This window comes from Hemitrygon akajei, chromosome 1 (assembly GCF_048418815.1).
Source record: "Hemitrygon akajei chromosome 1, sHemAka1.3, whole genome shotgun sequence".
NCBI lineage: Eukaryota > Metazoa > Chordata > Chondrichthyes > Myliobatiformes > Dasyatidae > Hemitrygon > Hemitrygon akajei.
The window spans coordinates 63,529,425-63,547,590 of NC_133124.1; the positions used below are offsets into that span (position 1 = coordinate 63,529,425).

At 41.3% G+C, this 18,166-nt stretch overlaps 1 protein-coding gene and 1 long non-coding RNA gene across 3 annotated transcripts in view; both read left to right on the forward strand.

Moving 5' to 3' along the window:
* The window catches only part of LOC140727142 (uncharacterized), a 960,223-nt gene that overhangs the window by 201,767 nt on the left and 740,290 nt on the right, over positions 1-18,166 (forward strand). The gene's annotated exons all lie outside the window — the stretch shown is intronic.
* cnbd1 (cyclic nucleotide binding domain containing 1) overlaps positions 1-18,166 on the forward strand; it is a 124,946-nt gene that overhangs the window by 105,202 nt on the left and 1,578 nt on the right. For both annotated transcript variants that reach the window (XM_073044407.1, XM_073044398.1), the window contains exon 12: positions 12,552-12,611. In XM_073044407.1, the coding sequence (XP_072900508.1) occupies positions 12,552-12,611 (60 nt within the window). The remainder of the gene's footprint in view (positions 1-12,551; positions 12,612-18,166) is intronic.

Below are 18,166 nucleotides of genomic sequence, written 5' to 3' on the forward strand. Positions count from 1 at the left end.
GGGCTATTTGGCCCATCAAGTCTGTTCTGCGATTTCATCGTGGCTGATCAATTTTTCTCCCTCAGTCCCAATCTCCTGCCTCCTTCCCCTGCCCCCATGTCATTTAATGCACTCACTAATCAAGAATCTATCAACCTCTACCTTAAATATACATAAAGTCGTAGCTTTCACAGCTGCCTGTGGCAACGAATTCCATATAATCACCAGTGTGTGGCTAAAGAAATTGCTCTTCAGCTCTCTTCTAAATGGATGCCTCTCTATTCTGAGGGTGTGTCCTCTGGTCTTAGACTCTCCCCCATAGAAAACATCCTCCTTCCTATATCTATTCTATCAAGGCCTTTCACCATTCAATAAGTTTCAATTAGGTCACCCCTTATTCTGCTGAATTCCAATGAATACAGCCCCAGAGCCATCAAATGCTCTTCATATGACAAGCTGTTCAATCCTGGAATCATTTTTATGAACCTCCTTTGAACAGTCTCATGTTTCAGCATGTCCTTTCTAAGATAAAGGGCCCAAAACTACTCACAGTACTCCAAGTGAAGCCTCACCAGTGTTTTGTAAAGTCTCAACTTTATATCCTTGCTTTTATACTCTACTCCTCTTGAAATGAATGCTAACATCACATTTGCCTTCCTCACAACAGATTCAACCTGCAATCTAACCTGTAGGGAATCCTGCACAAGGACTTACAAGCCCCTTTGGACCTCAGGCTTTTTTTGTATTTTATCTCCATTTAGAAAATAGTCAGCCCTTTCATTTCTTCTACCAAAGTGCATGACCATACATTTCACGATACTGTTTTCCATCTGCCACTTCTTTGCCCATTCTCCTAATCTGTCTAAGTCCTTCTGTAGCCTCTCTACTTCCTCAAAACTACCTGCCCCTCCACCTATCAATTCCGTCATCCAAATCAATGACATGCAATGTAAAAAGAATCGGTCCCAACTCAGACTCCTATGGAACACCACTAGTCACTGGCAACCAACCAGAAAAGGCTTCCTTTATTTCCACTCTTTGCCTCCTGCCAATCAGCCACTGCTTTATCCATGCTAGAATCTTTCCTGTAATACCGTGGGTTCATAGCTTGTTAAGCAGTCTGAAGTGTGGCATCTTGTCAAAGGCCTACTAAAAATCCAAGTGCACAACATGAACTGATTCTCCTTTGTCTATCCTGCTTGTTATTTCTTCAAAAAATTCCAAATGGTTTATCAAGGAGGATTTTCTCTTGAGGAAAATATGATGACTGTGGCCTATTTTATCATGTGCCTCCAAGTACCCTGAAACGACATCCTTAACAATCAACTCCAGCATCTTCCCAACCACTGAGGTCAGACTAACTGGCCTAAAATTTCCTTTCTTCTGCTTCTCTTCCCTCTTGAAGAGTGGAGGAACATATACAATTTTACAGTCTTCTGACCCATGCCAGAATCTAGTGATTCTTGAAAGATCATTACTAATGCCTCCACAATATCTTCAGCTACATCTTTCAGAACCCTGGAGTGCACACTGTCTGGTCCAGGTGACTTATCTACATTCAGACTTTTCAGTTTCCCAAGAACCTTTTCCTTAGTTTTGGAAATTTCGCACACTTCTGCCTGCTGACATTCTCAAACTTCTAGCATTCTTCTAGTGTCTTTTTCAGTGAAGACTGATGCAGAAAAAAACTTATTCAAAAAGCTTATTCAGTTCATCTGCCATTTCCTTGTTTACCCTTACAATCTCTCAAGCATCCTTTTCCAATGATCTGATATCCACTCTCACCTCTCCTTTACACTTTATGTATCTGAAGAGACTTTTAGTATTTAGACTTTCCTTCTTAATGACTTTTTAGTTGCCTTCTGTTGATTTTTAAAAGTTTCTCAATTCTCTAAATTCCCACTATTTTTTACTCTATTATAGGCCCTCTTTTTGGCTTTTATGTTGGCTTTGACTTCTCCTGTTAGCCACAGTTGTGTCATCTTGCCTTTAGAATACTTCTTACTCTTTGGCATGTATGTATCCTGTGTCTTTCAAGAAATTTTCCAGAAATTCTAGCCATTGCTGCTCTGCTGTCATTCCTGCCAGTGTACTTTTCCAGTCAATTCTGGCCAATTCCTCTCTCATGCCTCTGTAATTCCCTTTATTCCACTGTAATGCTGATCTGACTTTATCTTCTCCTTCTCATGTTACGAATGTGCCACAACTCTGAGGGGCCGAAGGGTACAAAGTAGCCCCCTCCTTTTCGAGAATCGCAAGATCGCTATTAATTCAGGTCTGGGACCCAGGAAATGAGAGAGAGACACGCAGAATCCACAAGGGTTTGGAATGTGTCCTGGCCCCCAGAAAGGCGGAACCATTGATAACGACTATTGTCTCTTGGAGACGGAATTGTGTATTGAGTACTGTACTATTCATTGAAGCCCTCAGGGAATGATCAGAGTGGGCTGGTTGAGGGATTGCATCATCCCAACCTGATTGACATCTGAGACCCCGTGAGTAAGGATAAAAGAGGGTCTGGGGAACAACCCCTTCAGACGCACCAGGAGAGACGCTAGAAACCCCGTGACAGCGTTTAATAGCGACAGCCGGTGGGAGGCTCACGTGCGTCCTTTCCCTTTGCCCGGGATTGGGGCCTTATCATGGAAGAACGGCTTAGCTAAAGAAGGGACCCACACCAATGAAATTTCGAAGGATCGACAGCATAAAAAGGAAAAGCTGGCAAGTTTCTAAAATCTGTCTCTCTCCAACCAAAAAGCTGCAGCCTGAATGAACTGAGTGACTTTTATATTTCCATCGGACAATACATTATCCCCTAGACAACGATAGAGCTATTTCTTATTGATTATTATTATACATGCACTTTTAGATCTAGTATTGACGATGTATAGTATCTGTATGTTTGCATTGATATTATTTTTGTGTATTTTTACCAATAAATACTGTTAAAAATAGTACCATCAGACTTCAACGGACCTCTCTATCTTTGCTGGTAAGTGACCCAGTTACGGGGTTCGTAACAACTTGGGGTTCTCGTCTCGGGATTTGATACCAAATTGGGGGGGCCAGTGAATCGGGCTTGTAAGTCCAAACTTGGATCTGGTTACACGGGTAGCCAGACGGGAAACCAGCAAAGATGGACGTGGATGAATTTAGAGAAAACCCGAGCAGCCACAAAGTCGGACTTGATAAATATTGCGAAAGGACTAAACCTCGCAGAGGTGAGGTTGTCGATGAAAAAGAGGGAGGTGCGGAGGGCCATAACTCAGTATTATATTGTGAAGAATGTGTTTTCAGCTGAGGTATTGGAAAATATCCCCGAAAAGGTACCAGCTAGTGGGACGGCTCAGTTAGAGTTGGAGAAATTGAGGCTGGACGCGGAACAGAGGAAGAGGGAGCATGAGCTCCAGTTAAAGGAGTTAGAGGTGAAAAGGGAGCAGCAAAGAGCCAAAAAGCAACGGGAGCATGAGCTCCAGCTAAAGGAGTTAGAGCAGGACAGAGCTGAGAAACAAAGGGAGCATGAAATTCAGTTAAAACAGCTGGAAGCAGCTGAAAAAGAGAGGGAAAGAGCCGAGAAGGAGAGGGAGGCAGAGAAACAGAGGCAACATGACTTGGATATGGAGAAGTTAAGGCAAGAGCGAAGAGTTCAAGGGTCAGACCGAGAGGAGCGGTTTAATGTTAGTCGGGAGTTGAGGGTAGTACCTCCGTTCGAGGAGACGGATGTTGATAGTTATTTCTTGCTTTTTGAAAAGGTGGCAGTGAATCAGAAGTGGCCCAAAGAGCAGTGGGTGGTGTTGTTACACAGTGTGTTAAAAGGGAAGGCACAACGGGCATATGCGACGTTGTCCATGGAGGAGGAAGAGTCGGAAAATTATGAGAAAGTAAAGGAGGCCATTCTTCGGACGTACGAATTTGTACCTGAAGCGTATAGACAAAAGTTCAGAAATTTAAAGAAAGGGTGGAATCAGACGTATACCGAGTTTGCCTATGAGAAGGGTGTGCTCTTGGATCGTTGGTGTACAGCAGAAATAGTGGAAGAAGATTTTGGGCGTCTCAGGGAGTTAATTCTGATTGAGGAATTTAAAGATTGTGTTTCGGATGATATCCGGATGTATTTGAATGAGAAGCCGAATAAGTCCATCTCCGAATTTGCTAGGTTCGCAGATGAATATGCCCTAACCCACAAGACAAAGTTTTCCTCGAATAAAAGTTACCAGAGAGACCGTGGGAATGGTAGAGAAAGCCTGCCGGCTGAGGCAGAGGTCCCGCCGGGAGCTAGTGGTAAGATTGAGGAGGAGAGGCAAGACAGCAGGAGAGTTCCTGGCTTGACTTGTTTTAATTGTGGAAAGGGGGGACATATTGCATCTAGGTGCCTTGCTCCGAGGAAGGGGACAGGAAAATGGAGAGCAGCAGTCCCTATAGGATGTGCCGTGGTAATCAGTAAATCGACGAGAGAGTCCCAGGTAGACAGAGTAGAGAAGGGTCTGAGACATGTATGTCAAACGGAACCGTGTCTGTGAGAGAGGGAGACACACCAGTTCCAGTGCGGATCTGGAGAGATACGGGAGCTGAACTGTCATTGATTAGCAGTAAGGTACTGGATTTTGGTCACAAGACAGGAATGGTAGCTTTGAAAGGAATAGGAAAAGGGACCGAAGTGGTTCCCTTGCACAGAATCATTCTGAATTGTGAGCTGGTATCTGGACCAGTTGAAATGGGGGTGCGATCAGAATTCCTGAGAACTGACGCGGACGTCCTTCTTGGTAATGATTTAGCCGGTGGTAAGGTTTGGTCAGCAATGAAGCTGATGAGCCAGCCTTTGAGTGTTGAGGTCCCGCCCCTAGATTCCAAGATCTATCCCGCATGCGTGATCACTCGCAGCATGTCGAGAAAGGCAGCTGAGAAAGAGACCAGTTTAAATCAGGCCAGTATCGATTTGGCCGAGACGTTTTTACCGACCCTGTACCACGAGGGTTTAGAGCGTGGAAAAACGGAGAATAGAAAAGTGAAAGAGAGTAAGGGAGAGGAGGTAGACCTGCCCTTAGCGAGGAGAAAATTTATAGAGGCACGAAGTAAAGATGAGAAACAGATAAAGCTGTTAAAAGGTCCAGGGTTGGACATGGATGATCTGTCTGGTTTGGCAGAACTGTTTGAAGAAGTTGAAAATTCTAAAGGTGTTCCCGATGATGAAGTGAGGGCAGTCCTAGATGAAAAGGATGCCATTACCTTGAAGAAGTCTGCTGGGTTAGCAGATGAGGTTGTTTCAGCCCACGGGGTTGAGTTTACTCCGGAAGGGAGTTGCCCAGAGAGTAGTTGGGAGGATCAGGGAAATTTAGAATTTGAAAAGGGTACGGGTATTGAAAGCCTGGAAGAGGCAAATGTCCCGTTTGAGTGTGTTCAAGATGTGGATGCACGTGGTACTGAACCTAGTAATGGAGCTCAGAAAAAGTCTGAGGTATTTGATTCAGTTGAAAAGGAATGCAGTCCTTGTGGGTCAGATGGACTTGGTTCAGTGAAGAAAGGGTTAACCTTGGTAATAGTGGGAAGTGAGAATTCCCAGTTGTTTGTGTTCGAAGGTGTGTTAAAAGTTAGTGAGGAGATAAAAGGTGGTGATGTGAATCTTATTATTGAAGGAAAAGGGAAAAGTGTAGTTCCTAAGTTGAATGAAGAAATTTTAAAGTCTGGATTGATGTCAGAAGCAGCAACCAGGCTACAGAGACAATGGCTTGGTAACGCGGTGCCTGTGAATCAATTACAGGTTGAGTTGGAATGTAAAGGTACCCCACACGCTATTGTTATTCAAGAGTGTGGTGTGAAAAAGCAGAATTCGAAATGCTGTTTGAACAAAGAGTTTAAATTGAGAACTAATAGCATGAAGGGTCCTGAAGAGAAAACTAGCAACTTGCTTAAGCTTAAAGAATTGTGTGGAAATTTGGAAAATGGTCTAAGTTTGGAACACATTGTTGATAAAATAACTCCTATGAAAGGAGTGGCGAAAGCCTATTTCGCTATGGTGCACAAGCTCACCATGTGGGAGTTAACTGGAAAAGGGGCGAGGGTTGACGGGTGGCCATTTTAAATAGCAGGATCCGGGTTTAAGGGATTTCGACAAAGCATGTGAATAATAAAGACAACCCCCATGGAAGATTGACTGTTAAGTTTGAAAGTAACAATAAAGATTAGTAGTTGCATGAACTTTTGTAGTATACACATAAGCTAAGATCACAACTCGTTAGTTTTTGTTTGCTGAAGGAAAGAAATAAAAATAGGTGGTTATTAAATTGGAGTCTGATGCTACAAGACTTTAGTAAGGTACAAGATGTCAAGATATTAAAGGAAGTGACAATGTAATCGTTAACTGTTTAGATGCTGAATTGAATGTATAACTGTATTACTCTGTAGTGAAAAAAAACTTTCGTATTGTGTTAGATTCTAAAATCCTGTAAGACTCTCTATTACTTCGTTTTTACCGATGGTAAAAATGCGTTGAAGAAAGGGGGTGTTACGAACGTGCCACAACTCTGAGGGGCCGAAGGGTACAAAGTAGCCCCCTCCTTTTCGAGAATCGCAAGATCGCTATTAATTCAGGTCTGGGACTCAGGAAATGAGAGAGAGACACGCAGAATCCACAAGGGTTTGGAATGTGTCCTGGCCCCCAAAAAGGCGGAACCATTGATAACGACTATTGTCTCTTGGAGACGGAATTGTGTATTGAGTACTGTACTATTCATGGAAGCCCTCAGGGAATGATCAGAGTGGGCTGGTTGAGGGATTGCATCATCCCAACCTGATTGACATCTGAGACCCCGTGAGTAAGGATAAAAGAGGGTCTGGGGAACAACCCCTTCAGACGCACCAGGAGAGACGCTAGAAACCCCGTGACAGCGTTTAATAGCGACAGCCGGTGGGAGGCTCGCGTGCATCCTTTCCCTTTGCCCGGGATTGGGGCCTTATCATGGAAGAACGGCTTAGCTAAAGAAGGGACCCACACCAACGAAAATTCGAAGGATCGACAGCATAAAAAGGAAAAGCTGGCAAGTTTCTAAAATCTGTCTCTCTCCAACCAAAAAGCTGCAGCCTGAATGAACTGAGTGACTTTTATATTTCCATCAGACAATACATTATCCCCTAGACAACGATAGAGCTATTTCTTATTGATTATTATTATACCCGCACTTTTAGATCTAGTATTGACGACGTATAGTATCTGTATGTTTGCATTGATATTATTTTTGTGTATTTTTACCAATAAATACTGTTAAAAATAGTACCATCAGACTTCAACGGACCTCTCTATCTTTGCTGGTAAGTGACCCAGTTACGGGGTTCGTAACACTCAAACTTAAGGGTGAATTCAATCATATTATGATCACTTGCCACTAAGGGTTCATTTACCTCAAATTTAAAAATAAAAAGAAATCAAGTTTAATTATCATTCAATTATCAATTAATTATCATAAATCTGAATGAGACAGTGTTTCTCTGGGGTCAAGGTCGAAATAATTCAAAATAGCAAGCAAACATTCAAAAATAGCAAGTAACGTAATTCAAAATATCTAGCAAAGAGGCATATTCACTTGTAAAAAATCATATATAATACAAGACCCTGTGTGACAATGTCCCAGTAGTGTACAGACGCATGCAATCCAGCCTGTCATTCCACCGCTTGAACATGGGAGGGCAGCATTGTCAGGTGAGGCTAGGCCCCAGCTGAGCTCAACCATGCTGTAGCGCTTCAGCATCTCCACCTGGTCTGCAGCAGAGGCAATCCCAAGGCTTGAGGCCTAGTTCTCTCTGCCACTGAGGAAACACCGCGCCCATGTAGACTGATCCGCCACCAGACAAGGGTTACGCACCTGTAGCAACTTACATTATCACTGTTCAACAGAGTCTTGCGATCACAAGTGAAATGTCTGAGACAATCACCCACAGTTATACTGCACCAACTCCGATGCTTTCGAGTAGTGGGCAACACAGTCTACAGGCAGGTCAACGCCTCCATACCCAAACCGTCTCTTCTGACATATCAGTGATATCTGATATCCTGACTGGCTCCTCCGATGTCCTAGTCGATCCCTTCAACACCTCAGCCGACTCCGCCGCCGACACCAGTCCAGTTACTCCAATCAATGAAGTGGTCACTGATGGAGTAGCCCTGCAGTACCCAATTTTCTTGGAGTAGAATACCTAAACTTCATTCTTACCCTCACTGGCAGCAATTTAGAGATTACTATCCTGGAGGTCCTGTTTTTCAGCTTTCTACCTTGCTCCCTGAAATCTCTCTTCAGGACTTCTTCACCTTATCTACCTCTGTCATTGATCCCAATATGTACCAAGACTTCTGGCTGCTCACCCTCACCTTTGAGAATGCCATGGACCTGATCTGAGATTGCCACCACCCTCCACCTGGACAAAAAAGACACATACGTTCGGATGCAGTTCATAGACTTCAGTTCAGCATTCAACACAATCAACCGTCAGAAACTGATTGGAAAGCTGAGCCTACTGGGCCTGAACACCTCCCTCTGCAACTGGATCCTAGACTTCCTGACTGGGAGACCTCAGTCAGTCTGGATCGGGAGCAGCTTCTCCAACACCATCACACTGAGCACGGGGACCCCCCAGGGCTGTGTGCTCAGTCCACTGCTGTTCACTCTGCTGACCCATGACTGTGCTGCAACACACAGCTCGAACCACATCATCAAGTTTGCCGATGACACGACCGTGGTGGGTCTCATCAGCAAGAACGACGAGTCAGCTTACAGAGAGGAGGTGCAATGGCTAACGGACTGGTGCAGAGCCAACAACCAGACTCTTAATGTGAACAAAACAAAAGAGATGGTTGTTGACTTCAGGAGGGCACGGAGTGACTACTCCCCGTTGAACATCAACGGCTCCTCGGTAGATATCGTAAAGAGCACCAAATTTCTTGGTGTTCACCTGTTGGAGAATCTCACCTGGTCCCTCAACACCAGCTTCATAGCAAAGAAAGCCCAGCAGCATCTCTACTTTTTGCGAAGGCTGAGGAAAGTCCATCTCCCACCCCCATCCTCATCACATTCTACAGGGGTTGTATTAAGAGCATCCTGAGCTGCTGCATCACTGCCTGGTTTGGAAATTGCACCATCTTGGATAGTGAGGTCAGCTGAGAAGATCATCGGGGTCTCTCTTCCCGCCATCACGGACATTTACACTACACCCGGCATCCGCAAAGGAAGCAGCATTATGAAGGACCCCATGCACCCCTCATCCAATCTCTTCTCCCTCCTGCCATCTGGGAAAAGGTTCCGAAGCACTCGGGCTCTCACGGCCAGACTAGATAGATAGATAGATAGATAGATACTTTATTCATCCCCATGGGGAAATTCAACTTTTTTCCAATGTCCCATACACTTGTTGTAGCAAAACTAATTACATACAATACTTAACTCAGTAAAAAATATGATATGCATCTAAATCACTATCTCAAAAAGCATTAATAATAGCTTTTTAAAAGTTCTTAAGTCCTGGCGGTAGAATTGTAAAGCCTAATGGCATTGGGGAGTATTGACCTCTTCATCCTGTCTGAGGAGCATTGCATCGATAGTAACCTGTCGCTGAAACTGCTTCTCTGTCTCTGGATGGTGCTATGTAGAGGATGTTCAGAGTTATCCATAATTGACCGTAGCCTACTCAGCGCCCTTCGCTCAGCTACCGATGTTAAACTCTCCAGTACTTTGCCCATGACAGAGCCCGCCTTCCTTACCAGCTTATTAAGACGTGAGGCGTCCCTCTTCTTAATGCTTCCTCCCCAACACGCCACCACAAAGAAGAGGGCGCTCTTCACAACTGACCTATAGAACATCTTCAGCATCTCACTACAGACATTGAATGACGCCAACCTTCTAAGGAAGTACAGTCGACTCTGTGCCTTCCTGCACAAGGCATCTGTGTTGGCAGTCCAGTCTAGCTTTTAGTCTAACTGTACTCCCAGATATTTGTAGGTCTTAACCTGCTCCACACATTCTCCATTAATGATCACTGGCTCCATATGAGGCCTAGATCTCCTAAAGTCCACCACCATCTCCTTGTATGTAAACATGTAAACATGTAAGAAACTATGTAACAGTTTCTTCCCCCAAGCTATCAGACTCCTCAATACTCGAAGCCTGGACTAACACCTTGCCCTATTGTCCTGTTTATTATCTATTGTAATGCTGGCACTATTTTTGTGCACTTTATGTAGTCCTGTGTAGGTCTGTAGTCTCGTGTAGCTTTCTCTGTGTTGTTTTTTTTTCAGTTGTGTTTGTTTTCTAGTTCAGTCTAGTTTTTGTACTGTGTCATGTAACACCATAGTCCTGAAAAACGTTGTCTCATTTTTACTATGTACTGTACCAGCAGTTATGTTTGAAATGACAATAAAAGTGACGACTTGATATCCCTGATCTTACTCTTGGGAGGCAAAATACCATCTGGGTGTCTCTATCGCATCCACAGAATCTCGTCTCTGTTCCTCTGACTATGGAATCTCCTATCAACACTGCAGTCTTCTTTACCTCTCTGCTCTTCTGCTGGAGACCTGCTCACAGTGGCTTCCCCCATTAAGCCAAGTATCTAAAGTTGTTTAGGTATTATTGAGGGAAACAGCCTCAGATGTATTCTGCACTGTCTGTGCATTTCCTCTCCTCCTTCTGACAGTCACCCAGTTACCTGTATCTGGCAATCTAGGGGTGACTACCTCACTCTAGCTCCTATCTATCACCTCCTTGTTCCTTAATACAAGGAGTGATTGATAGTTCGTGGTCTAAGGTAGGAGTCAAGTTATTATGAGCCAACCAATCCACTATTTATTCAACTAAACACTTTAAAATTCAGAGATTTTGTAGATTTTAAAATAATACAAATTATGTGTAAAGTAAAAAATGGACAGCTACCACAAAGTATCCAAAGGTTGTTTAAAATGAGATAAAGTCAACATGATTTGAGAGGAACATGTATATTTCAAAAACAAAGGATAAGAACAAATGTAAAAAGTCATTGTATTTCAGTCAGAGGGGTGAATCTATGGAACAGTTGTAGTAAGAATTTAAAAACATGCACTACACTTAAGTTAAAAAATTATTTAAGAATTATTTAATGAACAAATATAAAATACATGATTTAAAATGAATGGGAGTAATGTAAATAAATGATATTTTGAATTGGATTATGTGTTAAAAGATTATTAAGTTTTTTGTTTTTGATGTGATGATTGATGCCAAATATGTTGTTGTATAAGTAGGCATAATAAGCTGTAGCTTCAGCCTACACCCTTTCGGTTTGTTTTAAAGAATATCTATGTTTTTTGTTGTAATTTTGTCCTATGAAATCATCGTTGTAAATGATACTTTTTGTTATGTTTATACTGACTGAAATAAATTAATTTCATTCATTCAAAATTTTAGAAAACCTAGCACATTTATTTTTCAACATGGTCCTCTCCTACATTTACACACTTAGTCCAGCGGTCGTGGAGCATATGGATCTTGGTCCTCCAGAAAGTGTCCACAGATGGGTGATTGATAAGTTCATGGCCTAAGTTAGAAGGAGATGAGTTATACAGCTCTTGTTGCATGTACATGCAGTTCAACTCTTTGATTATGCAGAAAGTTTGAAGTTAATAACTCATCTCCTTCTACCTTAGGCCACAAACATCAAATATCCCTGATGAGTTATTAACTTCGAATTTTCTGCATAATCACTCAAAGAGTTGACCTACATGTGTGTGTAATGAGAGCTGTATAACTAACTCATTGCCTTCTATCTTAGGCCACAAACTTATCAATCACCTATGCTGTGTACACTTTCTGGAGGTTCAAGATCCCCATAACCGCTGGACGAAGTGCGTAAATGTAGGAGGAGACTATGTTGAAAAATAAATGTGCTGGGTTTTCTAAAGTTGTCTCCTTTTACCGTGGGCCACAAACTTATCAATCACCCCTTGTATGTTCTGTCAGGAGTTGCAGCTTGTTACACCTGGTGTTTATCTTGGAGACTCAAGGCCTCTCAGACTTCCCTCATCCCACACACAGTACAAAACACTGCTCCTGTAGCCAATCTCACAACACTACTACGCCCTAACGGATAAGGATGTACAAATAAGAACAGAAGTGATAAACCTACCAAATACTTTACTTCACCCAAGCCTGATGACCAAAAGCCACTCTAAACACTGGCACACTCAAAAGAATGGCCGCTCGAAGAGTGGCTGCTCAGCTTGCACTGTGGCCCTTCCTAATGAATCTCTCTTGTTGATTGGTCATTCCTCAACTCAGAGAAACTGCCACAAATCTCTACCTTTACAGATCCTGAACGCAGACCTGACTGAAGGGTAGCTCTTTTTATGCACTGCTTCTTGCTGATTGGTTGCTCCTCAATTCCTCACACCCTGGTAGTTTAGAATCTATCATCCTCTTAACACTAAATTAATTGTTAGAGATAGTTTTTTTTTAAATTTCAAAATCACATATAAGAAATTAAACTAGGTTTTAATTGCAAACCTTGCATTATTTGTTCATAAAGACTTTTTTAATTGTGTTTTTTTGATTATGCAGGAAGAAATCAATAATAGATATGTTTTTCTGGAAAAGGAGAAAAAGTGGAGAAAGTTTAAGGTAAATGGATTTAATACAAAAGGTTTCATTGAACTGGCTTGGGTTAACACATTTAATATTATAAATCCTGCTAATATTGGTATGTTTAATGTGCCTACTTTAAGTTTCTAAGTTTTGTGATTTCAAATAACCTTATATCTTGGGATCCTAGGTAAGGTGCCAATATTCCTTGAACAAAATACTGTCAGATTTTAAAACTGTGGAAAATAGCTAGGAAACATGGAAGTAATATCAGACAAGAAATTTAAAAGCTTCAAAATGTTAGGAGTCACACAGGACTCTGGAAAATGTATTGGATCTGGATCTAACCTACACTATTTCAATTTGGTTCCTACAAAAGTCTGTGTTTTCTAATGATAGAAAAAACTTCAAGCTTGTGGTTGCCTGCTACTTTAATCCTCTAGCTCATTTCCATTCTGATCTATCTGTCTTATCTTTTTCATGATTTGACGTCCAATATAAGCTTGAAGAACAGCACCTTTATTTTCTATCTGAAAATATTGCAGCCTACCTTACTTTATAATAAGTGCAACATTTTCAACTAACTCACTCTCTCTGCTTCGTAACTGGTTAATTCAACCTTAGGTCATCTATAAAAACACAAAATGCTGGCAGAACTCAGCAGGCCAGACAGCATCTATGGGAGGAGGTAGTGTCATCACTGCTGAGTTCTGCCAGCATTTTGTGTTTTTATTTATTTCCTGCATCTGCGGATTTACTCGTGTTGCCTTAGGTCATCTATGCTGTAATATTTTCTTATTTCCTTTCTCTCTCTGTTATTTACTTAATATTCCCAGATTTTCATAGCTCCAACATTTCTTTGTTTGTGTTTCCCCTCATTATCTGCCTTCAATAACCCCTCAACAAGATCACGTCAACAATTTATCTCAAACAGCAATGCTGACATCAAGCTTGTTTTATCTATCGATGCCTCACCTTCTGCATGTTGATTTCTCTCTTTCTCTGTGCTGATGAAGAGTTGTTGATTTGAAACATTTCTCTTTCCACAGATGCTGCATAATCTGCTGATTCCTGTGTCTTATATTTTTTATTTCAGATATATAGTATATTGATTTTTATATTAATACTGTATCAATCTTATTAAATCAATTCTTCATTACTAATGTAATTGTTCTTGCCAGCAATGGAACATGTTCTCCCTGCCTGATCCCATTTTGTATGTTCTCTGAAGTTCAAGAACAAAAATTTAAGTGTACCTCCCATACAATCTGTTTAGCTATCTAATTCCAGCTCCTGTTGGATTACATCAGTGCCATCAGTTCTCACTTTTCTCTGTCAATAATTACAACTATCATAGGAGCATTATTAAAACAAAAATAAACACTGGCAATAGTTCTGCTCCACTCAATTGCCTCTTCTCTACCTTACACATTACCTATAATCCAAATGTAGTCTTATCCCACCTGATTCTTGCCTTGCCCTTCAACTTCTGCATTCTCTCATTCATGCTATTGCTGAACTCAACTTGGTCATAGATCCATTGTTGGCTTTCATGACCTAACTGAAGTACTGACCATTTTGCGACCAAAGACTTTCAATATTGGCCTTTGTCCTTTCATTAACTTGCTTTTTCTCAGTAATATTTTGAAATACTATAGTATGATAAATATGGCTGTATGAAGGTATGTTTTGCATTGTTGGATTAATGAAATGGGGCTCTAATAGGCTAGGGATACAGATTTGGCAATTGTGCATGAAGATAAGTACATTCAATCTTATAAAAGTAATTCTGATTTTCTGGTCATTACCTTAAACAGCAAAGTCAGAAATGTTATCCATATGGTATGCTAACTCAGCATTGATTTTATGTTCTCTTTAATTAAGCTTGTCCTATAATACTTAGCCTAAATTGTCTTCAGTTAATAAGGCTACATCTCTAGAATGTGAGTTGCAATTTCTGTCTGTTGCAGGGGTGCATTCTGGATCTCACACAATCCTCCTTCGATTAGTTAAATATTAAAAATGCAATGTAGGGAAATTATAACCCTCAGATTAATGCAAAACTTCGCTGTGCCAAAATTCCATTTTATTTTTAAAAGGAGGCAATGAATAGACTGTATTACACCCTCCCTTTGACCTGGTGTATGCAGTCCACTATGAAATTGCAAGACACCCCACAACAGTGGGAATGCTAAAATCTGAAATTAATGGGTATCCTGTAATGCTGTGTTTCAAAGAAGAAATTCACAGAGCATGTTTTGGGGGAAACAGTTTTAAATAATTTTATCTTCTTCGAATTAGTCCACCCAGGGTGGCATGGTAGTGTAGTGATTAGTGAAATGCTTTCAGAATATCAGGGATCATTTCCTGTTGCTGTCTTAAGAAGTTTGTATGTTCTTCTTGTGAGCGGGTGAGATTCCTGTGGGTGGTCCAGTTTCCTCCCATTTCCTAAAGACTTTTCAGGTTAGCTTTAACAAGTTGTGGACCTGCTCTGTTGGTGCTAGAAGCATGGCAAGCTTGTGGGCTGTCCCCAGCACATGCTCAGACTGTTGGTCATCAATGCAAATGACAGATTTCACTGTATGCTTTGATGTTTCGATGTATATGTGATAAATAAAACTAATTGTAATCAAAGCTTCATTTATTATCAAAGTATACAACTCTGAAATTCTTCTTCTTCAGATAACCACAAAACCAAGAAAGAAAAGAACCGCAGCATGTATATTCACCCCCAAATCTCTCTGCCCCACACAAAAAAAAAACCAAACTGAAACAGAACGGGTATATCAACCCCTATATCCCCCTCCCCTACATACAAAAAAAGAGAAAGATCGAGCAAAAAACACAGAATACAAAAATACCACGAGACTGAAAAAGAAGTCCACATCCAAAATGCAGAAAATCAGGGCAATATTCTCTCTCTCTAGCAGAGCGATCTCATCAGTGATAAAAAGGCTGTCTCCCCTCTCTGGGCAGCAGAGTGATCCCCCAGCAATAAAAAGCCAGACAGCTGACGTTTCAATCACCCTCATTGCTTTAATGGGCAGACATTGAAATCTTTAATCAGCGAAAGAGTCAAACATCAGCTCACAGCCTTCTTGCCGCGAGGTTCCCACAAGCTGCCTCTGTGAATGACCTCCAAGCTGCAGGTTGCAGGCTCCCATAATTCCAGAATCACATTCAAGATGAAAAACAAACATAGAAGACATAAAGGCATTGAAATATACTGTTTTATGATCTATCCACAAGATATCGACCAAAGGGGCATTGCACACAGGCATCATCTTGACCAGAATCTTAATCTTAATCAAATATTTTTCTACATTCTAAACCAACATAAGGAGAATTAGGTGGCTCACTAATTGAACTCTTCTTCTCTAACTCCTTGCCATATCAAAATTAAATAATGGAAGATTGTTATGTCATTGATGCAGGTTTGTGATATCTGCAGAAGTGAGAACTCCAAAATGGTGTGATTGGAAACCTTGAGATCACAAAGGCCAATTGTTTTCTATATTAAAGGCTTAAATACCAAGCAGAGAAATTAGGTTACAAGAGGTTCAGGTTTGATTTCTGGAAAGCCATCTCATAGGCAAAGTGGCAGTTCAGAATCAGAATTAGAATTAGAATCAAGTTTAATATCACTTGTCACTTTGCCTGTGATATGGCTTTCCAGAAATCATACCTGGACCTCTTGTAACATTCCTGGGCATCAGACTTAATACCTCTGAACTGGCCCTTGGCAGACTGCTGATTTCATGGTTCATCCAGGGCTTCTGGTTGATAAATGATTTGCGGTCCACTTGAACAGCAATTGTAGTTGTGATTAAAGCCTCCCAATGTTGTGAAATTTGTAGAATTTATGGCAGCAGTACAATGAAATACACGATAAATAAATATAGAGGAAAAACACAATTTAATTAAGTATACAAACAAGACAAAATCTGCAGATGCTGGAAATCCAAGCAACTCTCACAAAATGCAGGGGAATCTCAGCAGGCCAGGCAGCATCAAAGGAAAAGAGTAACCAGTTGATATTTCGGGCTGAGACCCTTCATCAGGACTGGAGAAAAAAGATGAGCAGTCAGAATAAGAAGATGGGGGGAAGGGAGGAAGAATTACAATGTAGTAGGTGTTTCTTGAAACCAGGAGAGGGGGAGTGGTGAAGTAAAGAGAGGAAAGTCGATTAGGAAAAGAGATAAAGGGCTATAGAAGGGGGAATCTGATAGAAGTGGACAAAAGGCCATGGAAGAAAGGGAAGGAGGAGAACCACCAGAGGGAGGTAAGTAGATAAGGTGAGAGAGGGAAATGGGAATGGGGAATGTAAATGAGAGTGGGGAGCCATCACCAGATGTTCGAGAAATTGATGTTCATGCCATCAGGTTGGAGACTACCCAGATGGAATATAAGGTGTTGCTCCTTCAACTTGAGTGTGGCCTCATTACGGCAGAACAGAAGGCCATGGACCGTCATGTTAAAATGGGAATGGGAAGGAGAATTAAAATGGGTGGCCACTGGGCCGCCCTGCTTTATCTGGCTGACGGAGCGTAGATACTCGGTGAAGCAGTCTCCCAACCTACATTGGGTCTCACCAATATACAGGAGGCCACACCAGGAGCACCTGATACAGTAACACTTACCCTTGCAAGCAGAACAAGTGCTACACCTGCCCCTACCCCTCATCCCTCGCTACCATTCAGGGCATCAAACAGTCTTTCCAGGTGAGGCAACAATTCACCTGTGAGTCTGTTGGGGTCATCAATGTCCTTGTGTATAGAATGATTTGTCTAGAATGCAACCGGAAGCTTTGCACTGTCTCTGAGTACACAATAAACCAGTTACCAATTGCCAACTATTAAACTGCATTTTGGTTGCATTTGTCAACATGCAAATTCATAAACAATTGTTCTTAAATAGCAAACTAAACTCAAAAGTTGTTTTCAAGTATTAGATACTTGGATCTAGGTTTGAATGAAGAATTAACTTGCATTTTTGTAATGACCCAGATGATCATGGCATCTTACAAAGCAGTTCAACAAATAAGAGCGAACAAGGTATTTACAAGTCTGGTAAATAAATGCAGCAGCTGCTTAGCAACAAGTAAGGTATCACTAACAGCAATGAGATAATGACCATATTTTTTGTGTCAGTGAAAGAGGCTGAGTAATAAATGCTGTCCAGGAAACTGAAGAGAACCCATTTGTTCTATGAAATAATGCCATGGGACTTTTTATGTGCACTCACAAGAGATACTTCTCATCAGAACATGTTAAGTCTGTCGGAGTAATAGTGAACCCTTGTCTTCTAAACAAGTGAAGAAAATGAGTGAATTCTGGAAAAAAATTTCAATTTTTGGGATGAACAGTCTTATTGTTTTAGGGATTCTGAATTATATAGATATTATTTTCATTTGAAAAGAATAATTAAAAATGAAAATTCAGATTTGTTGCTACATTGAAGTCATTAATTGAGTAAAAGATAAAGTATTGTATTATTCTAGTCTGTTTATAAACAATGAAGGAAATGTCACCTGATAATCCCATCTGGTGAACATGGTGCTCAGTTGATAATGGGACCCTGGGGCCCCAACTAGT